The 26,447-nt window shown below is 35.7% G+C and overlaps 1 protein-coding gene across 4 annotated transcripts; it reads right to left on the reverse strand.

The window, feature by feature from the left end:
- Window positions 1-266: 266 nt before the first annotated feature.
- Window positions 267-25,960, reverse strand: Klp98A (kinesin-like protein 98A). 4 transcript variants are annotated; one of them, XM_074181246.1, is made up of 20 exons: window positions 25,760-25,960; window positions 25,618-25,687; window positions 23,149-23,367; window positions 19,141-19,394; window positions 18,947-19,076; window positions 16,772-17,242; window positions 13,545-13,721; window positions 13,262-13,488; window positions 13,086-13,208; window positions 11,152-11,380; window positions 10,954-11,091; window positions 10,662-10,796; window positions 7,565-7,681; window positions 7,214-7,440; window positions 6,896-7,142; window positions 6,620-6,805; window positions 4,916-5,077; window positions 3,687-3,753; window positions 3,440-3,618; window positions 267-627 (listed from the first exon to the last, which is right to left on the reverse strand). In XM_074181246.1, the coding sequence occupies exons 1-20, from the start codon at window positions 25,804-25,806 to the stop codon at window positions 397-399; spliced, it is 3,636 nt and encodes a 1,211-aa protein (XP_074037347.1). In that variant the 5' UTR covers window positions 25,807-25,960; the 3' UTR covers window positions 267-396. The 4 variants fall into 4 exon arrangements, with proteins under 4 accessions (XP_074037347.1, XP_074037348.1, XP_074037350.1 ...); XM_074181247.1 differs by having other exon boundaries at window positions 11,152-11,347; window positions 25,760-25,959; XM_074181249.1 differs by lacking the exon at window positions 10,662-10,796.
- Between the last annotated feature and the right edge of the window lie 487 nt (window positions 25,961-26,447).

The raw sequence follows: 26,447 nt of genomic DNA on the forward strand, positions 1-26,447 counted from the left end.
CTGCACTCTCAATTTGAAAGTTCTTAATAAGGTTGTTAGTTTTGTCTAATACACAACAGATGGCGCCACCAAAATGGTATTTTGTATTTTTCTTCACTTTAGTCACATTTTCAATCAAAAAGAGTTTGAAGGCAACAATTGTAGTATGAAAGCAAATTTGTTCATAAATTACCACTTACAGTCGTAGTGTTCACTGAAAATATCCGATCCAAACTAATAGTGGCGATAAAACGGTTGAAACAAAATCAAATAAATAAAACAAACAATCGAATTAACTTCAACATGATTCACTATTAAAAAAATTCCAAAAATATAACAAATTTGATAAAATTATCAATAATAAATATAAATCAACTTCAACTATGGTCTTAATCTTACAAGTAGGTGAAACTTCAATCATGAAGTTCCGTACTTGCCGCTCTCGAAGACGCCTTTCCGAAAAAACGGCGAGAAGCTGACCAACGCGGCCTTGGTGACAGGCTCGCCATACGCGAGTGGACACGAAGAGTGACTCCTGCACGTCTCGATGAGCCGAATGAGGTAAGTCTCCAACTGCCTTTTCCTGGACTGCGCCACCGTTTCGGTGGTCGAGAAGAGGGTTTTCGACGGGAAAGGAAGGGAAGCCACCTGAAACATAGTTTTGACAAGGTTGAAACTACAACTACATTTAAATAAGCATCCTGACAGTTTCCCGCTTTTTTTGTTCGCTTCCTTAGACTTCCACCTGAGCGATGTAGTATACATTAATTGTGCTATTGCTAAATAGATGGCGGTTGGTACAATTGATACAATTAGTTTTGCTATTTGACAATAATTTAGAATCTACGTGTTGTGTCGCCAGTGAAATACAATTCTTGGTTGTGTGTGTGTGTGTGTGATTTTTTTACTATGAACACGCTTTTATTAGCTTCACCTGTAGGTATGTTTGTTTACTTGCAACTCTCAAGCTCGGGATCTGTATTTGACAGAATTATCCACATTATTGCTTGATCTATTCGCGGGCAGATGGCGCTGACGCACCTGACGATTTGATCTTCACAACTTTGTGGATATCAAATCGTGAGGTGTAGTTTTTGAAATTACTACGGATCTTCATCAAGTAACGGCCGAATCAATCAGAAAAAACAATCTACATCTGATATTGCCTAGGCATGAACATTGTAATTGACTCAACCTTATAATGAAAGAATAAATTTCAGTGGTTTTTGCTACATTCCAGTAGTTTTTCAGACCAACAATTTCTATCCATCCAATTCCAAACCCTTGTTTAATTAAGTTATAAACATATATAACTTTTGAATTGATCTGCTGTTGTACAGAAAATCGTGAATAGGAATTCAAAATGCAGCAAATTCTACCTTGACCAATTAATGAATCCAGATCCTTGTTACAATTTCGAAATCAACCACCAATTTCACTATTGATAAAACAGTTCCCTTTTTTTCTTCCATCAGAGTGTAGTTAATTAGACATCCACTGTTTCACATTTAAACCTAGCTTTTCTGATCTGTGGTTGAAACACATCATTAAAAACGATTTCTTTTATTTCCGAACCGTAAAATTAACTTTCAGAGTGACTCAACCATTATTTGATGAAGATCCATAGTAATTTCTAAAACTACACCGCAACTAACTAATATTCCGGTAATGTAACATTACTCAAGGATGAGTTTCTTCTTCTCTTTTTGTACTCTTTGCCTCACTCACGGAGCAGTAGATCAATGAGTAAATATATTTCGATGACGTGAAATTGTTCTGAGAGTGGCTAATATATCAGTAACGTAAAACTAACTGAAATGTTATTCACTGTGACAGAGTTACTATGATACCGAAACATATGATATTTTTGGAAATAAAGTTTGTTAATATCAAATCTTCTCCGGTGTAGTTTGTGAATAGGTAAAATCATCTTCAGGAGTGACTAACAATGGGAGTCATGAAATAAAATTTTTGTATTAGCTACGACTCCGGCAACGTGAATTTGATACAATGGGGAATGTTCCTCCTGACGAAAATGAAGTAGTTTTCATAAAAGAGCTCCAAAACAACGCATTTCAAACTTATCATTTCAACCTTTTTCTTTAAAAAATAGGAATGAAATAATGCATTCAACATTTAAAGGGATTCGTTTCTATTTCACCATTTGGCAACATCGGTTATAGCTAATAAAGGGCAATGAATCTGTTACCTGTATGAGACAAACAAAGATGACCTACTTCAGAGGCGTGCTGGTCTGTTTACTTATGTTCCGAGTTCCAAGACATTCTGTGACATGACATTTTGTGCACCTAACCTATCTTTCTCTATACAAATAAATAACAAAATAACTGTTGTTTATGTGGCTTGTGGAGGTGTTATTGAACTATAATTTATATTTTACCTCAAATGTTGATTTATAATGATAATTTTTCTTTTTTAAAGTAGAATATCTAGGTACGTATGAATTATTTCAACTTGATATAGGCGCTGTTGCCAATATGTGAATTAGAAACAAATCCCTTTAAAAACTAAAACCCGACATTTAAAAAATCAATTTGAATACTTTTCAAAGTGAATTTGAAAAACTCATGAATTAAACTCAACTTTCTTTTTTTCAAACTTACATTTGCTGTAATAACCCAAATTGAGGAACATTCCCCATTCATTGGCAGAATATTACTTTAAAAGTGCGTTCAGCAACGTGAAGAAAGTAACTATTTGGAAATGAATACAATTCCGGAAAAAAGTTAAAAATAATTTTGAAACTGACTACAGCAATTTCGTGAACATAACTTTTTGAAGTGACAAAGTAAATAATTAAGGAAATGGCCAATATTCCGGCTACGAAGATTTAGTTTCCAGACTAGCAAATATTCTGGCAACGAAGATATTTATGGACTGCTCTAAAATCCGATAACAAAAAATTATTTTTCAGTGACGTGAAACTTATTTCGGAACTAACTAATATTCCGGTAAAGTAACATTAATTCAGAGGAGTAAATACATTTTGATGACGTGAAATTGTTCTGGGAGTGGCTAATATATCGGTAACGTGAAACTGAGTAGCGATCCCATCCGTAAAATTAATGTTGACAGTGATTAAAATTCCGATAAAAAACCAAGTGCCAGCCAGCATTTTAAATTCGACAGGGTGAAATTATTCAGACAGTAGCTATCATTTCAAAAACGTAAAAATAATTTCAGGGGTGGCTACTGTTCCAGAAAAGTGAAGTTAAATTTTTTGAGAGGGTTACTGGCCCAGTAACGTAAAACTTTTTTAGGAGTGAGTAGCTAATGTTCCGTTCCGTACACTTAGGTAATATTCCGTCAATTTAAATTCAATTTAAGGAATCGTGAAATTTATTTTCGGATGACAACTTCGGCAATACGCAACCATTTTTGGGGGTGGCTAATATCCCAGCAACGTGAAATTATTTTTGGAAAGGACTGAAGAACCCACCTTATCCCTGTAACGAGCCTTCATTGCTATATGTAGATCTCTGAAGCGACTGTAACGACGTAGGATACTCCACCTGTCGTCGACTGTCGATATTCTAACCTCGTATTCGTAATGAGTTTTAGTGCCCGTTCCTCGAAGGCAGTAACTCGTTATGCACACTATAGAATCTCGATCTGATTCTGAAACATCAGTATCAGATTTCAATACTTGCCGTAAAATCACCCAGAAATGTAGCAAAACCACTCACCTAAGTTAATGGAAGGCATCGAACGGTATAAGTTCTGTTGATAGGGTAACAGTCGTTGATTCTGTACCTAAAACACAGATATAGATTATTAAAACACATTGCATCTGGACTTATTCCTCCGAGATCCTGACTATTTATAGGTCATTCGAGTGCTTTCACCTATCCCCTCTTCCCGCTTCATTGGTTTCAGCGGGAGATGACCGTTTGGCGGCAGTTGGTCGTTTTTGCTTGATTAGAGGTTTCCATATGTTACGTATCTCTACACTAGCTTGACTAAATGCGTTGTTGGACAACATATACGCGGCTTCTTTGAATTTTCTCTTGACCCAGTGTTCCTCTTTGTGGATTTTTTAAGCTTGAGCCCGCTTGCTATTATGTTGATGAGCCCAAACATGCTCTGCTATTCCGGATTTGCTGGTATCTCCTCGCTGTGTATGTTTCTTGTGCTAAACAATGCGAACCTTCAGTGGCCTCTTAGTTTCACCGATGTATGATTCTTCGCACTCGCAGGGTTTCCCGTAAATGCATTTCTTGGAATCGCAGTCCGCGTTGGTGGCCTGGTTTTCGTGAGGCAAGTCCTGATGTTATACGCGGACCCAATCCGTCTTATCCTTTCCGATAATCTTCTGATTACTCCAGAGCGATAGTAGAACAGGCCCTAGCTAGAAGACAGCAAGAACTACACAAAAAAGAGAAGCCGCCACAACCAGTACTTGTACTTCCCTACATCCCTACATCAACATAACATCAAGTGGGCTCAAGCTGAAATCATCCACAAAGAGGAACACAACAACGCATTTAGTCAAGCTAGTGTAGAGATACGTAACATATGGAAACCTCTAATCAAACGAAAAACGACCAACTCCCGCCAAACGGTCATCTCCCGCTAAAACTAATAAAGCGGAAAGAGGGAAGAGGGGATAGGTGAAAGCACTTGAACGACCTATAAACAGTCAGATCTCGGAAAAATAAGTCCAGTTATCATCCGAAGACAATCGAAACGTCGTGACATAACTTGGTATGCAATCTTTTAATTTTCAGCTTTTATCAATATTTCAATTTTTATTTGTTTGCTTGTATGTTATTTCTTTGTAATTTTAGTTTTTCGTTTAATAAAACTGTTATTTTCGGTTAATTTTTTCAATTTCTTTTCAGGGTTGTCAAATCAATTTATAATATTAGACAATGGAAGTCCAAACTGATGAAATAGAGAAGGACTCTACTTCTACCTGCAAGGAAGGAGAGTAAAGAGCTGACGTTGAGCCGGTAGTTAAAGGCCTCAGAGGACTAGGACTGTCGATATCCTGCAAAGGATGTTCCAGAGCAGGGGACATGATCGACGAAGTTCCATGTTTGAGGACCGAGTACTGCCTTTGGAGTTCCTTCAAAGCCTGTAAGAAAAACATCAAAATTACTTGAAGCAGAGAAATATTAACCAAAGATCGAGATGAGTTTTCTGCTTTTTTTGACAACATAAGACAAAATCAAGATGCGATACTTAAAGAAAACTAACCCTTTTCCTTTTTTGCCATAACAGATAGGCACGTAGACAGACAGACATGAATAAAAGAAATATCAAGTTCTAAAGTAGAGAAATAAATTACTATTATAGTATCAGTACCAGTTGAACCACAAGTTTAATCAACTTATTGGATCAATTAAATTCATCAACGGATCACACTTGGATCAATTTTCATTTGATCATGAAATAGTATTCAACTTATTCTCAATCAAACATGATGTGATCCATTTCTTGGGGCCTGAATTCATTCTTTAGGGTAGTAAGTATTGCATTGACTGCTAAAATCGATTGAAGTGGTAATTCTTATTGATCAATTGAGCGATCATTTAATCAAATTAATTGAATGATCTGTAAAACCATTCAAACTGTTTTTTTTTCATGAAAGCAATCAATAGTAAACATGTGAAATAATTGTAAATTTATATTGAAATTATAAGTGTTCTGAATTAGACTTTTGAGTAACTAATTATTAAATGTATTATAGGTAGAAATGATTGAATTACATCACATAAACAAGATTCTTTCTACCTGAAGACTTCTAAAGTTTAAATTTCTTGAATCAAACGTTTTGAATTGTTGAAAAGTTAGTCAATCAGTGATCGTGTGGATCAATTGATTCATCGATAACTCACTTTAATTAATTTGATCTGATTCAATAAATCAAAACATTGACTGAATCAAAAAGTTGGTAGAATGGGGAATGTTCATCCTGACGAAAATCAAGTAGTTTTCATAAAAGAGCTCTAAAACAACGCATTTTAATTTATCATTTCAACCTTTTTCTTTAAAAAATTATTTAAATACTTAAAAAAAAAGGAATGAAATAATGCATTCAACATTTAAAGGGATTCGTTTCAATTTCACCATTTGGCAACATCGGTTATAGCTAATAAAGGACAATGAATCTGTTACCTGTATGAGACAAATGAAGATGACATATTTCAGAGGCGTGCTGTTCTGTTTACTTATGTTCCGAGTTCCGAGACATTCTGTGACATATGACATTTTGTGCACCTAACCTATCTTCCTCTTTATAAATAAATAACAAAACAACTGTTGTTTATGTGGTTTGTGGAGGTGGTATTGAACTATAATTTATATTTTGCCTTAATTGTTGATTTATAAAGATAATTTTCCTTTTTTAAAGTAGAATATCTAGGTACGTATAAATTATTTCAACTTGATATAGGCGCTGTTGCCAATATGCGAATTAGAAACAAATCCCTTTGAAAGTTAAAACCCAACATTTGAAACATCAATTTGAATACTTTTCGAAGTGAATTTGAAAACCTCATGAATTGAACTCAACTTTATTTTGTTCAAACTTGCATTTGCTGAAATAACCCAAATTGAGGATCATTCCCCATTCCCTTGTCTGATCAGTCAAATCATCAAAACGACATTAACTCACCGCAATCTGGCTATCCAACTGATCATTCGGATAATGCCCGTCCAAATTGCGGAAGATGAGCTGCTTCTGCTGCGAGATTCTCTGCGACAACCTTCGCAGAACCTGTTCGGGATCTTTCCTCTTGTTCTTCTTCGTGGTCGGAGAACGGTTCTCCACAGAACTAGTCGACTGCGAATCGCTGACAGCCTACTCGATACCCAAAAAACAAGCACAAACGTGAAACACATACACATGAAGTGGAAGAGAGTCAGAACCGTTTGAAAGAGATTTTTTTACCTTATCGTCGTTGCTAGACAAATCACTGTCGTCACGACGTCTCAGCTCAACCCCGCTGTCGCTCATCAAGTTGTCCTTTGTCCTGGGGGCGCAGGAGATGGGAGAACAGCTGTCGGCTGCTGTATGGTATGTATCGCTGCTGAGTGTACCGGTTCCGTCCCCAGCACTGTCGTTGCTGTTGGCGTAGTTGACTTCGCACGAATCCGGACTCGGAGTGGAATGTATCGGTTTCAGATCTAAACTCAACCTAAAAAACCACTTTGTCAGTCCCCCGGCTTCCTCTTTCTCCAGAGCTGAACCCTATTGAAAAAAACTTACCCCCGTTTCCTCGATTCGATGTCCTTCAGTTCCTCTTCGGTTCGTTTGGAGAGTTCGGCTTTTAGATTCAGCAGGTGTTCTTGCTCGCTCTGATCGGAACTGAGGGACTTTTGCTGGTCGACGAGATCTACGATCTTCTTGTCTAGCAGTTCGACGCTCCTCTGCCTCTCGCACAAAGCTTGTACTCTGCGGTTCAGTTCGGTTTGTAGTTCGGCTAATTCTTTCCTCTAACAAGCAATATTTATAGAAATTCAAAGCATCAGAAATCAACAGGTTGGTTGGAGTGTATATTTATATCTTATCAAGATTAATAGATAGTGGCACGATATGTCAAAAGAAAATATAACTCACATGTTTTTCCACCAAGTCCTGTATAATGGACGAACCTTTCACATTGTTCAAAATATCTATGAGATTTCCAGTTTCTTGATAGGACAAGGGAGTATTCTCTGATTTCGAGACCAGTTGCTGAAAGTGAAGATAAACAATTTTTTTCATAAATGTAGATGCTTGTTAGAAATTAGGGATATTGTCAAAAATGCGATAATGTCCGACATTTCAAAATTTTGTTTTAGTTTTTCAAATAAAAAAGATAGTTTTCCAAGCACAGTCTCCCTCATGTCAATATTTTTTTTTTTTAATATCCCTCCCAAAGTATTTCTATACTTCAGCCCACTGTTTAAACGTTTTTTTCCACTTTCTCTTTCGTTTCACTAATTCCCTATATTTTCTCTAGCATATTTGGAATTGCAGGTCTCATTTTTCGGTACTTGAGCTACCTCTCACGATTTCAATTAATTTGTCCTTTCTCTGGCGCCTTTTTTTCAGTCCTCCCTTTTCTTCATCATCCCACATCTTTTCATCACAGCCACGTGACCTTTCTCCATTAGCCTTCCTTTTCCATCTCATCCCTCTCTCTCACTATATCTTAAGCGGTGTATCTCTTACTTTTATCCTCATACTCTATCTCTCAATCTCCTTTAAACTGTCTTTTTTTCTTTTAAAATCCTGCCCCTCTCTTAAAATATGTCTCTCATATATGTCACCATATCTTCAATATCATATTTAAGTCACCATATCTTACATTGCTTTTCACTTTTTTGCTTTTGCCGTCTCTCTCACACTCTTTTCTTTCACTTTCTGTCTATTTTTTTCACAATCTGTCTCTCAATATCTTTCAAACTTTGTCCCTCCATCTGTTTCATTCCCCGCCTTTCTCTAAAACTCTTGCCTCTTCCCGTCTCAAACTGTCTCACTATATTTTACATTGTTGTTTCTTTTCGTCTCTCAAACTTTCTCTCACTTTTTGAAACTAATCATATTTTTCTGTCTCTCTGTCTTTTAAACTATATTCCAATTCATTTGAAACCGATTCTTAATCATTGTCCAAAAATTTCACGATATTTCTCACAATCTCTTTCTCAATTTCTTTCAAACTTTGTCTCTCCATGTGTTTCAACCCTTGTCTTTCTCTAAAACTCCCTTTTTCCACCTCAAACTATACTCTTCTCTCAGATTCTATGTTTCTCAAACACAATGACTATATTTCACACCCTTTCTATCTCTCCACCCTCTCTCTCACAATTTCACTTTCCCTTAAACTAATTCTCTCTTTCTGTCTCTCTTTCAATCCATTTGAAACAATCTCTCAATCTTTTTAAAACTGCCTCACATCCCATTCACACATTGTCTTTCAATTTCTTTCAAACTTTGTCTCTCAACCTCTTTCAAACTTGGTCTCTCAATTTCTTTCAAACTTTGTCTCTCAATCTCTTTCAAACTTGGTCTCTCAATTTCTTTCAAACTTTGTCTCTCAATCTCTTTCAAACTTTGTCTCTCAATTTCTTTCAAACTTTGTCTCTTAATGTCTTTCATACTTTGTCTCTATTTCTTACAAACTTTGTCTCTCAATCTCATTCAAACTTTGTCTCTCAATATCTGTCAAACTTGGTCTCTCAATTTATTCCAAACTTTGTCTCTGTGTCACTATATCTAAAATTCTGTTTCTCCCTCTCTCTCAAACTCTGTTCTGACCCCATCTTTTTGTATCTCTCTCTGAAACTGTCTTCCAATCGGTATCAAACTGTCTCTCAATTTCTTTCAAACTTTGACTCTCAATCTCTTTCAAACTTACTTTGTCTCTCAGTTTCTTTCATACTTTGTCTCTATTTCTTACAAAATTTGTCTCTCAATCTCATTCAAACTTTGTCTCTCAATCTCTGTCAAAATTGGTCTCTCAATTTATTTCAAACTTTGTCTCTGTGTCACTATATCTAAAATTCTGTTTCTCCCTCTCTCTCAAACTCTGTTCTGACCCCATCTTTCTGTATCTCTCTCTGAAACTGTCTTCCAATCGGTATCAAACTATCTCTCAATTTCTTTCAAACTTTGTCTCTCAATCTCTTTCAAACTTTGTCTCTCAATTTCTTTCATACTTTGTCTCTATTTCTTACAAACTTTGTCTCTCAATCTCTGTCAAAATTGGTCTCTCAATTTATTTCAAACTTTGTCTCTGTGTCACTATATCTAAAATTCTGTTTCTCCCTCTCTCTCAAACTCTGTTCTGACCCCATCTTTTTGTATCTCTCTCTGAAACTGTCTTCCAATCGGTATCAAACTGTCTCTCAATTTCTTTCAAACTTTGTCTCTCAATCTCTTTCAAACTTTGTCTCTCAATTTCTTTCATACTTTGTCTCTATTTCTTACAAACTTTGTCTCTCAATCTCATTCAAACTTTGTCTCTCAATCTCTGTCAAAATTGGTCTCTCAATTTATTTCAAACTTTGTCTCTGTGTCACTATATCTAAAATTCTGTTTCTCCCTCTCTCTCAAACTCTGTTCTGACCCCATCTTTTTGTATCTCTCTCTGAAACTGTCTTCCAATCGGTATCAAACTGTCTCTCAATTTCTTTCAAACTTTGTCTCTCAATCTCTTTCAAACTTTGTCTCTCAATTTCTTTCATACTTTGTCTCTATTTCTTACAAACTTTGTCTCTCAATCTCATTCAAACTTTGTCTCTCAATCTCTGTCAAAATTGGTCTCTCAATTTATTTCAAACTTTGTCTCTGTGTCACTATATCTAAAATTCTGTTTCTCCCTCTCTCTCAAACTCTGTTCTGAACCCCATCTTTTTGTATCTCTCTCTGAAACTGTCTTCCAATCGGTATAAAACTGTCTCTTAATTTCTTTCAAACACTGCCTCTCATCCTCTTTCAAATTCTATCTCTTAATTTATCTCACACACCGTTTTTTTTAACTATGTCTCTTTCCTTCTCAAACTCTGTGTCTCCCCAAATGTTTATCTCTTTTTCAACTTTCATTCATTTCTAGCAAGTCAAAATTAAAGTTATAATGAACAATTTCAATTACTGAAAGCAAAGAACGATACAATCGAACTAAAATTAAATAAAAAACTACTCAACTAAAATAAAAGAAATAAAAAAGTACCTGAAACGTATTTTTGGCTTGAGAAGAAGGAAAAGTGATCTCATTCGCATAGGACCTAACTAGCTGACAAGTATTCGAGAATTTCGTTAAGATATCTGCTTTCAAATCTTGCAGTGTGTCACATTCACGTTCAATCTACACAACAGAAAAGAAAAATAAATAAAAACAACAAAAAACATTCGGTCGGTTCTGTCGGTTGAAAATTCATCCATTTACGCTCTAGTACAATTTTTTTCTAGTCGGTGAATTTTCTTTACCGTCATTACCCGACATTTCTAGTGCATCCACACACCTGTCCTAAAATCAGCTGCCTATCTGTCTCGAGTTTCTCCCTTTTCAAGATCAGTTCCCGTTCTTTCTCCTTCAGTTCAGATTCACGTCTCCTTTGCTGCGAAGCGAGATTTTGCCAATCTTCTTGCAATTGACGAGTCTACAATACGAACGAAGATAAAATAAGAACACAGAAAAATCGCTGAGACAAATACATTACCTGCTCCGCATATTCCTTTTGAACAACCTCCTTTTCAGCCTCCAACTTAGCTTGAGCCTCTTCCAGGGTCTGCCTTCGTCTTTCAAACACTTCCTGTCTTTTCTCGAAGGCTTCTTGCTCCTTCTCGAACTGTTCCTTCTCCTTTTCCAAATTCAGTCTTTGTATTTCTATATCACATTTGTCGTCTTCGACATTTCTATTACCACAGAAAAACCATTCATGTAAACAACTAGATCGGAAAAAAGTTTTGCTTATAATAATTTTGAAAATCCAAACACACCCTAATCAAACTCTAAATTATTTGCAAAATGACCTAAATACTTAGCCTCTAGAGAATACTGTTACACAAAATAATGGAAACACTCAATACTGTATCACAAAATTAATCGATTCATATAATTGCAGTGGAACAGATCATGAAATGACTGTAGTAGTTCTGGCTGTTCTCTTTTTAGTGTGACATAAAACATAACAGCTTCACATTTAATGTACTGTGTTCAGTACTGTACCAAAGAATGGACGATTCTTCAGTGTTGTTGGAGCGTATGCAGTATCTAACTTATACTGTGTCATGAAACAATTTAATGTAAAAATGTGTCATTTGAATAAATTGTATTGTGACTTGGAAATGTTTAGTACTGTTTGGCAGAAGAAAAGTATCTGCCAGTACTGTTGCACACAAATAGACTTGTAGAGTGAAATACAAAAGTACTGTATGTACAATAAAACCATTATCTACTTCCAATCAGGCTGAAAAGAATGATTCAGTGCCACATCACATACTTGAAGAAACATTATTGCAACATAAAACAATTTAATACTGTTGTGTTATTGTCTAATTAATCAGTACTCTGCTAAGTACCACAAAATGTTTATAGTACAGTGAGAATTTCACAGATTCCAATAATCTGTGTTATAAAGCAACATGTAACAAGTAAATTGTATTGTGGTCAAACAACAATATGCCTTTTTGTTTTTGGGTACTGAAATACAATACTTTAATACTGTTACTTGAATCAACAGTACTGTAGCATAAAAGAATTTAATACTGTTGCACAAAACTTCATGTTATATTGGAATATGGTATAAAATTGGAACTGTATTGATATTCAGCACTCTGCTAAGTACTACAAAGTATTTTATAGTACTGTGAGAATTTCGCAGATTCCAATAAATGATACTATGGTATAAAGCAACATGTAACAAGTAAATTGTATTGTGGTCAAACAACAGTATGCCTTTTTGTTTTTGGGTACTGAAATACAATACTTTAATACTGTTACTTGAATCAACAGTACTGTAGCATAAAAAAAAGTAATACTGTTGCACAAAACTTATATCGGAATATGGTATAAAACTGGAACTGTATTGATAATCAGCACTCTGCTAAGTACCACAAAGTATTTTATAGTACTGTGAGAATTTCACAGATTACAATAAGTGATACTGTGTTATAAAGCAACATGATGTAATAAGTAAATTGTATTAAGGTAAAACAGTATGCCCCAGCACTGTTCAACACATATAAAGCAATCTGTCTTTCTTTTTGTTGTTGGGTACTGTGAAACAATACTTTAATACTGTTACATGAATCAACAGTACTGCAACATAAATGAATTTAATACTGTTGCACAAAACTTCACTTTACATTGGAACATGCCACAAAACTGTAAAATTGTTTAATAAAACAAAATAGTATTCAGTACCATATTGCAGAATGTGGTAAAGAATCTTGTGGTGGTATAAAATAAATAGAGCACACGATAATACATTTGTAACAAGAAACAGAACATTTGAATGTTGTCGAACGTAATTTCAAATTTCCAGCTGAACTGTTGAATACTACAACTCAGAATATTTTAGTGATAAAAATTATAACTTGAGAGAAGTCAAGTGAACAAAACTAATCGAAAAAACAAGTAAAACAAACTCACAATTGTAAATTCTCCATCGACACATTCAAATCCGGCGTCGACCAACTCAAAAGGCTCAGCCGCGACAAGTTGTGGGCCTTTTCGTTCTTCCGGAGCTCCGCCGCCTCAGCGGGATCATTGAACCTAACAACAAAACAATGAAACATCCAAAACGAGAAACTGATGCAATTTCCAACCTGAAAACGTGCGCTTTTCCCAGGAAGATGATGCAGCCTTGAGAAAGTCTAGCAGGCGATTCCAAATGGTTGTTGTTCAGCATGACCTGCGCCCCCGGATGGGGAATCAGAGTCGCGACGCCATTTTCGAAGGATATGGTGCAATGCTGGGGCTCCATCCCAGCGCCTCGTAGTTCAATGTCCTGTTTGACGTCCGACTCGTCAGTCCCAATAGTGGTTTTGCCTTCCTGAGAAGTCAAAGAATGAAAAAGCACGAAATGACATTTGAATTCACTTAACTCACTTTTAAATGATATAAAGTAACGCCTGTGGTGAGGGGATCATCATCTATGGCTACAAGATGAGGTCTATCGGAATCCAGCACGACTCCGGGTCCAGCTTTTCTCAATCCCAACGCCCTCTGCTCTCTCAATATCGCCTGAGCCTCCCTCCATTTTCCAGTCCATTCTTCCGTCAGTTCCTGAAAGAATAAAAACGACTTTTCATTGTTGGGACACAGAACTATGCAGTTCTGTTCAATACTGTAGCATAGAATGGGACAAACACGTATCATACTGCTCAAAGTAAATTTAGAAATGTTCAAGCTCTTTAATACAATGTAGTACTGTTCAAAACAAACTATATCACTAACATACACAATGCTTTTGGTACTGTGACACGAATTATAAATGTCTGAACTGTAGCACAAAAAAACTGAATCACTAACATACACAATGCTTTTGGTACTGTGATATGAGATTAAAATGTTTGTACTGTAGCACAAAAGAGCAAAACTGTATCACTAGCACACACAATGATTTTGGTACTGTGACTCGAATTATAAATGTCTGTACTGTAACAAAAGAAAAAAAACTGTATCACTAACATACACAATGCTTTTAGAACTGTGATATGAAATTTGAATGTTTGTACTGTAGCAAAAAAGAGCAAAACTGTATCACTAATATACACAATGCTTTTGGTACTGTGACACGAATTATAAATGTCTGTACTGTAACAAAAAAAGAAAAGAAAAACTGTATCACTAGCACACACGATGATGTTGGTATTGTGACACGAATTATAAATGTCTGTACTGTAACAAAAGAAAAAGAAAAACTGTATCACTAACATACACAATGCTTTTAGAACTGTGATATGAAATTTGAATGTTTGTACTGTAGCACAAAAGAGCAAAACTGTATTACTAATATACACAATGCTTTTGGTACTGTGACACGAATTATAAATGTCTGTACTGTAACAAAAAAAGAAAAGAAAAACTGTATCACTAACATACACATTGCTTTTGGTACTGTGACACGAATTATAAATGTCTGTACTGTAACAAAAGAAAAAGAAAAACTGTATCACTAACATACACAATGCTTTTAGAACTGTGATATGAAATTTGAATGTTTGTACTGTAGCACAAAAGAGCAAAACTGTATCACTAATATACACAATGCTTTTGGTACTGTGACACGAATTATAAATGTCTGTACTGTAACAAAAAAAGAAAAGAAAAACTGTATCACTAACATACACATTGCTTTTGGTACTGTGACATGAATTATAAATGTCTGTACTGTAACAAAAGAAAAAGAAAAACTGTATCACTAACATACACAATGCTTTTAGAACTGTGATATGAAATTTGAATGTTTGTACTGTAGCACAAAAGAGCAAACCTGTATTACTAATATACACAATGCTTTTGGTACTGTGACACGAATTATAAATGTCTGTACTGTAACAAAAAAAGAAAAGAAAAACTGTATCACTAACATACACATTGCTTTTGGTACTGTGACACGAATTATAAATGTCTGTACTGTAACAAAAGAAAAAGAAAAACTGTATCACTAACATACACAATGCTTTTAGAACTGTGATATGAAATTTGAATGTTTGTACTGTAGCACAAAAGAGCAAAACTGTATTACTAATATACACAATGCTTTTGGTACTGTGACACGAATTATAAATGTCTGTACTGTAACAAAAAAAGAAAAGAAAAACTGTATCACTAACATACACATTGCTTTTGGTACTGTGACACGAATTATAAATGCCTGTACTGTAACAAAAGAAAAAGAAAAACTGTATCACTAACATACACAATGCTTTTAGAACTGTGATATGAAATTTGAATGTTTGTACTGTAGCACAAAAGAGCAAAACTGTATTACTAATATACACAATGCTTTTGGTACTGTGACACGAATTATAAATGTCTGTACTGTAACAAAAAAAGAAAAGAAAAACTGTATCACTAACATACACATTGCTTTTGGTACTGTGACACGAATTATAAATGTCTGTACTGTAACAAAAGAAAAAGAAAAACTGTATCACTAACATACACAATGCTTTTAGAACTGTGATATGAAATTTGAATGTTTGTACTGTAGCACAAAAGAGCAAAACTGTATCACTAATATACACAATGCTTTTGGTACTGTGACACGAATTATAAATGTCTGTACCGTAACAAAAAAAGAAAAGAAAAACTGTATCACTAACATACACATTGCTTTTGGTACTGTGACACGAATTTTAAATGTCTGTACTGTAACAAAAAATAAATAAAAACTGTATCACTAACATACACAATGCTTTTGGTACTGTGATATGAAATTTAAATGTTTGTACTGTATCACAAAAGAGCAAAACTGTATCACTAACATACATAATGCTTTTGGTACTGTGACACGAATTATAAATGTCTGTACTGTAACAAAAAATAAATAAAAACTGTATCACTAACATATACAATGCTTTTAGAACTGCGATATGAAATTTAAATGTTTGTACTGTAGCACAAAAGGGCAAAACTGTATCACTAGCATACAGAATGCTTTTGGTACTGTGATAAGAACTTTAAATGTTTGTACTATGCCACAGAAGAGCATGAATATACACAGTTATTCAGCACAGAACAAACGGGTGCAGGCCCAGGTCACGACGGAAAATTCGCCGAGTTGTGGTCTGCGAAAGGCAGGGTTAATAGATTTCACTGAATACCAAACAATACAAAGGATCCTCTTCATCAATGTGAAACAATATATTTTTACCCTGAATTGAAGAAAATGGTGAGCAATTAAATTTTATAGTACTTTAGCATACAATTATGCAGTGTTCTGCTACATAACTATAGTTCGTTTGGTACTGTAACACAATCATAAAAAATGTTATTCAGTTTTGTACCATACAGTTTTTCAATTAACTAGCGTTTTATTAGGATTATAGAGAACATGTATAGTATAAATGATACAAAAAACTATACTGCAAGTACTATAGAAGTGCATCACTAAAAATGTCATTGTATTTGAAACCGCAGAATATGGTTAGTTTTTAAGCACAGTATAAAAAAATCAGTCAATACTGCAATAAATAATCCTCATCCTTTATAAGATCGGTAAAGAAGGAAAAAGTAGTTAAAAAAAATATTGTAGCACAAAACTATGCCACAGAAATGTTCGAAACAAATCGAAAGAACTATATTGTCCAATTCTAGATGGCACTTACCTTTTCCTTGGCTTCCTTCTCGTGCAACTGCGCCAGCATATCAGTCCTCTGCTCGCAGAACATGATAGCCCTCAACTTGCTGATCTCGTCCCTCAGCTCCCTGATCAGTTTGACGTTGGGATCTTCGTTGACCGTCGGCTTGTTGATGATATTCTTGGCCCTGTTCGCGTACCTCAAAGTGCTGATAGTCTCTCCGTAGTTGCAGTCCGCGGGACTGATAGCTGCCAGCATGATGGTCTTCGAATTCCCTCCGAGACTGTCTTTCAGCAGCCAAGTCAGCACCGAATCTCTGTATGGAATGAAGACGGATTTCCTGCGACTCGCCTGATCGACTGTCAATTCCGCCAAGGCCGATATGACCGAACCGAGAGTTACCAGAGACTTGTTGATATGGGCGCCCTCTTTGAGACGTTGGCCTACCGCTCCCGTGGAGTCTGCTCTTTCGCTGCCCGCCAAATCTACCAGGTGGATCTGATATGGGGACATACATCGTTAAAAATCGCTCTATGAATTGGAAACTGTTCATGTAACTAACTAAAGATTTTGGACACCAGTCCAACTGATAAATTTGGACACCAGTCCAACTGATAAATGTGGACACCAGTCCAGCAGATGAATTTGGACAACAGTACAACTGATGAATTTGGACACCAGTCCAACTGAAGAATTTTGGGCAACAGTCCAACAAATGAGTTTGGACACCAGTCTAACTGATTAATTTTGGACACTAGTTCAACCGATGAATTTGAACACCAGTCCAACTGACGAATTTGGGCACTAGCCCAAGTGATGAATTTTGGCCACCTGTCCAACTGATGAATTTGGACATTAGTCCAACGGATGAATTTGGACACCAGCCCAAGTAACGAATCTGGGCACCTGTCTAACTGATGAATTTGGGCACTAGCCCAAGTGATGAATTTTGGCCACCTGTCCAACTGATGAATTTGGACATTAGTCCAACGGATGAATTTGGACACCAGCCCAAGTAACGAATCTGGGCACCTGTCTAACTGATGAATTTTGGACACCAGTCCAACTGATGAATTTGAACACCAGTTCAACTGACGAATTTGAACACCAGTCCAACTGACGAATTTGAAAGATTAGTCCAAAACCAATCCAACTGATGATGAATTTGGACACCAGTCTAACTGAAGAATTTGGGCACCAGTCCAACTGATGAATTTGGGCATTAGTAAGTGATGAATTTGGACACCATCCCAAGCGATGAATTTGGACACCAGTCTGACTGAAGAATTTTTCACACCAGTCCAACTGATGAATTTGACATTAGCCCAAGCGATGAATTTGGACAAAAGTCTGACTAAAGAATTTTTGACCCCACTCTAACTGATGAATTTGGATATTAGTCCAACAGAAGAATTTGGACACCAGCCCAAGTGACGAATCTGGACACCAGTTCAACACTGAAGTCAGACACTGAAGAATTTTTGACAACAGTCCAACTGATGAATTTGGATATTAGTCCAACAGATGAATTTGGACACCAGCCCAAGTGACGAATCTGGACACCAGTTCAACTGATGAATTTGGACATTACTCCAAGCCATGAATTTGGACACCAGTCTGACTGAAGAATTTTTGACACCAGTCTAACTGATGAATTTGGATATTAGTCCAACAGATGAATTTGGACACCAGCCCAAGTGACGAATCTGTACACCAGTCCAACTGATGAATTTGGACACCAGTTTAACACTGAAGTCAGACACTGAAGAATTTTTGACACCAGTCCAACTGATGAATTTGGACATTAGTGCAACAGATGAATTTGGACACCAGCCTTAGTGACGATTCTGGACACCTGTCTGATGAATTTTGGACACCAGTCCAACTGACAACATAGTACAATTTGCTTGTCGAATGTAAGTAGCCCGCGAAATTTGAACAATCACCTAATTTTTTGGACAGCCTTGTCTTTACGTAGCAGGGTCTTTACCTTGTGTTAGACCTCATTTAATCAAAGTTCTTTTGATTTAATGGTTATGCTTTTAATTACTTCATTAATTAAGTAGATGACTTTATATTTGTAACTCCTACCAATAATTTATGTATTCGCGACTTGCCATAAATGTACTTATAGTATGTAAAATGGTCAAATGAACTACTCTACTCTACTCTTTTCTAGAACATACAGAGGAGTAGATTTACCTTGGAAACGGTTTCTCTAGGAACTCCTTCGGAATATCCCGCCTGAACAAAAGTTATGGTGAATATTGCATGGCTCCTACTGCTCACGTCATTCATATTAGTGGCAGCCGTCGTTCTGTGAGAGTTACCCCTGAAAAACAATAAAAATCATCATGAATTTCAGATATCGATATCGACCATCGTTGGATAATAACCTTTCCATGCACTCTTGGATGTGCCCGTAATTGGTAACGAGAACAGTAGTCAAGCCCTGCACGTAGGGCCCCTTTTTGGGATGCTCGCGCACTTTGAGCGAGCCATTGTCGCGCCCCCTCAACAAATCAGCCACACGCTCCTGGTAGATTTCCAGATAGCTCACCTGGACTCGATGGGTGGTACCTCTTTTCGAATTAACGGACATCTTTTCGAATAGCGCCTTACAAATACGAGGGATCAGACCGGGGTTTTCCTAGAAGAGAAATACACAAATACGGATTCAAAAACTTGGTTTATCAGTCACTTGTACACAAACTAAATACTGTTTTTATCCGCTAACAACCTCATTTGACATTCATAATTCAGTACAAAGTATGGAAACTCCTAGAAATCTCACAGATCTAGTGATGAAACAAAAGATCAAATGTCCCGCCCTAGGTTAGAGATACAGCGCCATCTGTCCGCGAATAGAACAAGCAAAAAAATAAACATATGTCACATATAGAATAACTTAGTTCTGAACGATGGAAAAACAAACTGTATCATGTTCAAAATCTATAACAGTATAGACACACCACAAAACATAATTATGCACAATCGAAAAATCATTTGCAGTGAAGTTTCTAGGCATATACATTGATGACGCTTTAAGTTGGACTTGTCAGATAGACAACCTTTGCCATAAACTATCCTCGGTAACATACGCCATGAGAGTTCTAAAACAAAAATATTGATCCTGAAGCACCAGTTACAGAATATCATGCGAATTTTTACTCCGCTATGAGACTAGGGATAATCATCTGGGGCTCATGTCATGGATTGAATAAAGTTTTCCTGTGTCAAAAAAAAATTATCAGAATAATTTTCAATATGAATACGAGAGATTCCTGCAGAGGAGCATTTAAGATCAACAAACCACTTACTGTGTCATCAATTTATATATATGAATCAATAAAATGTATCATCAATCATCCATGCCATTTTGACATACATCAAAAAACGCATATTTATGAGACAAGACGAAAAAAAGACTTCTTATATCCCATCCATGCAAAATATCTATATGAACATAGCACTATCTGTATGGAACTTGTTATTGTATGGTATCTTTAATCAATTTTATATATGTTTGACTATTTTAATACTATTTGTAGCCTATATATGTGTATGTGTGTATATATGTATATGTGTATATATGTGTATGTATATATTTGTGTGTATATGTATATATTTATGTGTATATATCAATTTGCAACTTTGTCAATAAGACCTAATGTTCCTTGGGCAATAAAGCATATTATTATTATTATTACGAAAGTTCATAATAATCTTCTGAAAAACCAAAGATATTGTCGTTGCTAACAGATTTCTGAAATCTATAATAGAATTCTTATGTAATCTAGAGACCTACAATACTGATGAATATTTTCTGGCCTGTAGAAATTTATGAACCAAATTTTATTCAATATTGCGCTATGTATTCATAGAAATTATCTCTACTTTCAATAATTATGCACAGTATGACGCACATTTTAAAATGTTTGTAATCGTGTTTGAAACTTGCAGCTATCAATTTTGAATGTTCCATTTTTAGATTTATTGATATTTTTACAATTATCCTTTTAACATATTTCTCATACAAAAATATTCTGCCACTCCTGTGAATGATTATAAAATCCTCTGTTGAAATAAATGTATCTATCTAAAGTCTATCCAAATCCAAGATAGAGTAAAACAAAACAAAACCGAAGCGTGATGTTCACGTGATCGCCCAGTGTCAGATGGAAAGGGCAGCGTTCATTGGTGAATTCGCCTTCTTGGTACGAGTTCGGTACCAGCACAGGGTTGTAATCAGTCGTTTGCGTGTTTGTGTGGCGTGCGTTATTACAGTATATTGTTTAAAATTGTTTTCCAAGATGTCCAGTACAGACACTGCTGATGACACTGTGAGCTATCCTCTGAGTCCAGCCAGGAAACGATCCAAAAAAAGACTTTTGAGTGTTGAGATGAAAGAAGTGATTTTAAATGTGTTCAAGAAAGAGATGGAAGAAATTGAGACATCGACTGTCGACGAAGTCGTATCGAAAGTTTCCGATAAAATTGGAGTGTGTTGCGCTTCGATTTACAATGTTTTACGGGAATATAAACAAAACCATACATTTTTAAAACCGATTACAAATCAGAATCGTCAAACCATTATAAAATCAATAGATGATGCTGATAAACATGCAATCAGGAGGAAAGTGCATGAGTACTTTTTCATAAATGAAATACCCACGATAGACAAAGTACTCACAGAAATAAATGAAGATGTTTTATTGCCAAGTTTTAAGCGGTCAACACTCCATAAAGTATTGAAACATTTGAATTTTGTATGGAAAAAACGAGGGCGCAATAGTTTATTATTGGATAGAGAGGAAATTGTGTTATGGAGGAGAGAGTATTTGACCAAAATTAAATATTATAGGGAACAGAGAACAATTTATTATATAGATGAAACCTGGGTTAATGCTGGTCATACTACCCCTAAAGTATGGGTCGATAAAACTGTGACCTCATCTAGGAGGGGGCCTGTCTAGATGGACTGTCCACCGGATTAACAAATCCATCAGGTAAACTTAGATTTATATTAAGACCTGCCTCAATCTCAATATATATAAAAAGTAACCCTCGTATTTGTTTTATTTACTTACATACCTCTTCATAATTTCAGGTAAAGGAAAACGGTCTATTATTTGTCACATCGACAATGAGAATGGGTTTGTTGCTGAAGGGCTGTGGTGTTTCGAGTCGAAGAAAACTGGAGATTATCACGAAGAAATGAACGGTGAATTTTTCGAACGGTGGTTTTCCAAAGTTGTACCTCATCTGGAGGATAATGCTGTGATTGTAATGGACAATGCACCTTATCATTCGCGACGGTTAGAGAATATTCCGATAACGTCTTCAAAGAAGGTTGAAATCCAAAATTGGCTGCGATCAAAGAATATTAGCTTTGAAGGCTCAATGCTACTAAAAATGGTCAAGGAGCGCAAGCTTGAATACCCAAAATATCTAGTCGATGAGATGGCAGCAGGCCTAAACAAAATTGTCCTTCGCCTGCCTCCATACCCTTGCGAGCTCAATCCCATCGAGTTAATATGGGCGGATGTGAGGAATTTTGTAGCTCAGCATAACACCACGTTCAAATTTGCAGATCTCAAAGTACTTTTTGATGAGGCTTTGAAAAGAGCCACAGCGGAGAAATGGGAGAAGTGTGTTCAGCATGTGATATCGGAAGTCGAGACAAAGATGTGGAAGCTTGATAACATAATAGAGGCACAAATCGAGCCACTGATAATTCAGATTGGTGAGGATGATACTACAGATGAAGAGACAAATTCATCCAGCTGAATGATTTTGATTAACATTCCTTTTGATTTTACATGAAATAAAAATTATCAATAAAGAAATAATTACGTCCCTTTTCATATAATGCTTGAGTGCGCTGTGAAAAATCTAATGAAAATCTTTTCATATCAAACGTATTATCTGCATTTTTCCCGTTAAACTGCAAACCTTTTGCATTTCTCTCGTTATTATAAAAAAGTTTTCTTAAGTATGATATAGCATTTGCGATCAACAAGATGTTGGTTCTGAATACGACCCTGGCCAATTCTTGGGATTTTCAATATGACGTGCGTAGGGCATGTCAATGTTTACATCCACTCTATCTTGGATTTGAATTTGCTTTATCTAAATAAAATGGATGGGTATATAAAAAATCACATAAAAATCAACCAAAAAAGCAAATAAAACATAAATAATACATACTAAGAATACAACCATATCTAAAATAAAATCATAGCAGAGTTTCACTGTAAAATTCCTCGAGATTGTAGAATGCTTTTTTGAGTACAGCTTCTTTCATTATTTTTCTGAATTTGTAATAAATTATGTCGGAAACTTTTCTCGTATTTATTTTTTTCAATTTCTGTTCATAGATTCCGAAATATTGTTATACTTACGGGGGAACCCATCATGGTGAACGTTTTCCCGCTGCCCGTCTGTCCATAAGCGAATACGCAGGCATTGTAGCCTTCGAAAGCACAGTCAATAACTTCAGCACCCAAATCGTTGTACACCTGTTCCTGAGACGCGAAATTTCCGTTCTGGTCATCGTGCGACCAATAGGAATAGTCAAAAGTGAACTTTTTGTATCTGATATTCTCGTCCCTGGCGTTTGCCTAAAAAAAAATTAACTGAATATGATAGAACTGACTATAATACTTTATTGATGCCTCACATTCTTGTGCTTGAATAAATCGTGAACAGAATTTGTACAAATAAACAATTTATAGTTTACCATTTCCAAAATACACACGTATACCGGGTGTTTCCCAACTACAGTACGAAACTGTAGTTGGGAATTATAAAATATAAATATCCTTACACCGATTTGGTTGAAATTTGTTACAGTTATTTGAAGTAAGAAATGATAAGGTCCAATGGAATCTCACTGGGCCCCACAGCCAAAAATATTGGAAAAAAAAGTACGCCTCTGATTTATTGTATTTTTAGTTATTGAACTAAAAACACAACTTTTCTTTTGTCGCTTGTGTTTACTCCATATCTAGCTTCGTTTTCCAGAAAAAAGATTGCATATCGTTCTTTGGAGATCAGCTGACAGTTTAAGTGCTGTAATATCAGTGCTGACATGCACTTTACTTATGGATTGACAAATGGAGTTGCGGAAGAAGCACGAAGAATTAACCAGGACAGATATTTCGACAGAGTAATTCCATGTGCTAAAACATTTAGAACGCTGCATCCAAAATCATGTGAAACTGGGAGTTTCAATAAAAATGCAGGTGGAAGACCAGAAACTGTAACAACGCCTGAAATAGAAAAAGCTATGCTTGATGCGGTAGAATATCCTCAATTTAGGGACGAAGCAAATTTTTGGGCCAAAAAAAATCGCAACGTTACTAGAGAAAGTTATTTTCAGCAACAATTATCGCTGAACGTTTGGGTAGGAATGATTGGCGACCACCTAATTGTCCCATTTTTTCTACCAGCAAAACGGGGCTCCAGCTTATTCAACATCTCAACATCACCTACCTTAATCGCTGGATTGGACATGCAGGACCTCAGAATTGGCCAGCTCGCGGCCCTGATATGAATCCCCTAGATTTATATTTATGAAGGCTCTTGTTTATGAAACTTCTGTACTAGGTGTGAATGAGTTGAGGAATCGAATAATTGACAGTTGAAATGCCATAAGGAATACACTAAATAAGATTGCAGTCGTGTATTTTATCAGAAGATGGACATTTTGCTCATTTACTTAAAGGTCGAAATTGTTTATTTACTTTTGGTTTTTATTTTACGTTGTCCATAGATAGTTTTTAGAAGTGACAATACAGATAATTTCCATCCTCAGCATTGATCTATTTCTAACTACTGTCTCGAATTTCTTCTGTAGATCAAGAAATACTACACTTATCAGTGTATTTTCTTTTAGATTTTTTTTTCCAATCGTCTATGACACACTGAAATGCTGTTTCGTGACTATGTTTATTATGAAGACCAGATTGAACACAACAACGTCAAACAAGCTAATATTGTTAGAGTATAAAAGGATTGTAAATCAGAAATACTTTATTGTTCATTTATTTATACATTAACGGAAAACATATTTTGCAAATTTCATTTGCATTTTTCCATAAAGACAATCAGACTATAACTGAAAAATATTTATACAATTCTAACAAATTCAAACTAGCAGTATTTTTGTTATGAACGTTTCTAATTTGCAAGTACTGGTATTTTGTTCACAGGAGCATGAAAGGATTGATTAGTATGACACATGGCTATGTGAAGTGGTTGTACAATTATATACAAAGACAAAATGAATAATACTGCTAATAAATTGAAAGAAACATGGAATATTGTCGATGAATTGAGGGGAAGAAACGATAACCAGATATTTGCAGATAACTACCTACATCCTGACTTTAATAACAACTTCTATTGTTCCGTGGTTGAGAAATCAACTGAGAGCTTCAATCCTACATGAGAGTTGTTAATGAACCTTCAAACAGTAACCATTAACAAACCATACATTTTTTTATAGCACCGATATCAGAGAACTGAAAATGAAAACATCTGGAGCTGACAATCTGTCGATCAGAGTATTTGAAAACTTACCAGAGGTTCTTGTTCGACTCGTTGACGAAACTTTCAGACATTCTAATAATCCATCAAACCTAAGACCCATATCTTTACAACCAGTTAACAAGCGAACCATGTTCTCTAACCATGTTACTTTGTTAGCGAAAGGCATGTCTAGAGACAGTATTTTTGTTCTGGTATGGAAAAAGTACTCTCAATAGAATATTCAATTTGTTGATTTCACGTTTCATATTTTTGTAGACTTTACCAATACGAAAATCTTCTCAAGACAATAAAGTATATTTTGATTGTATGATTTTTACCTTGGTATTCAGGATACCAGTGGTCTTGTCCGTCATCTGGATGATGAGTTCAGCGTTCATGTCGATTTCCCTTCGAAAAAAAATTGCTGTTATTAAAAGTACGGTTCATTGTACCATTTGTGCTCTGAACCATTAAATTTACCTTTGGTTGAAGGGTCGCACCCTCACCGCTACTTTAACCGAAGACATTTTCCGGTTACTCGAGGTTGCTCAGACTAACGAATGAAAGACATTGCGGAAAAACAAGAAAATAATTTCGGACTTCGAACGAGACTTTGTTTTTGTTTTCATTCACGTACTCAACCACTCACTGTTTGGAACCGACTGAAATTGAAATAAAACAGCTGACGGGTGGCATATGACATCAAATTTTTTTGTGTGTGTCATGGACACTCGAGGCAAATAGTCAGTCGCGTGCACCTGCATAACCTATAAGATTAGGAATATTCGATGGTGGCGTGTGTAGATACCGTTTAATGGGATTTTTTGGATTTAATGAAAGTTGGAAATTCAAAATTAGATTAGATGCCAGCACCATGATGACGAGAGAGAAAAACCTAGATGTCCACAATGTTTCTAGATTATATGTGTTTGAGCCTCTGTTTCGAAATTGGTAAACCATTTTTATAGGTTTTATCTTAGTGAACATTTTAGGATTTCAGACAAGTAATTCGTAATTATGAAGTTGGTGCTTATTTTTCTTCAACATGTTGTTTTCGAAAAAAAAGCTTATATACAATAACACCAACTATTTTTTATATTCTAATTTCACATTGTAGTGGCTATATTTCCTCTCGACAGATTCCACTTTGTGTAGAACGGCAATATCC

This window comes from Leptinotarsa decemlineata, unplaced genomic scaffold (assembly GCF_025532065.1).
Source record: "Leptinotarsa decemlineata unplaced genomic scaffold, Ldec_3_MD MMD2_tig00026307_RagTag_RagTag, whole genome shotgun sequence".
NCBI lineage: Eukaryota > Metazoa > Arthropoda > Insecta > Coleoptera > Chrysomelidae > Leptinotarsa > Leptinotarsa decemlineata.

Coding starts and splice junctions, on each gene's coding strand:
- Klp98A (XM_074181246.1), bottom strand. CDS start 25,806: ATGTCTTCGGTTAAAGTAGCGGTGAGGGTGCGACCCTTCAACCAAAG. Junction 13,209..13,261: donor GGAAAAGCGCACGTTTTCAG/GTTGGAAATTGC, acceptor TTTTGTTGTTAG/GTTCAATGATCCCGCTGAGG. Junction 10,797..10,953: donor GGCAGCTGATTTTAGGACAG/GTGTGTGGATGC, acceptor TCTGTTGTGTAG/ATTGAACGTGAATGTGACAC.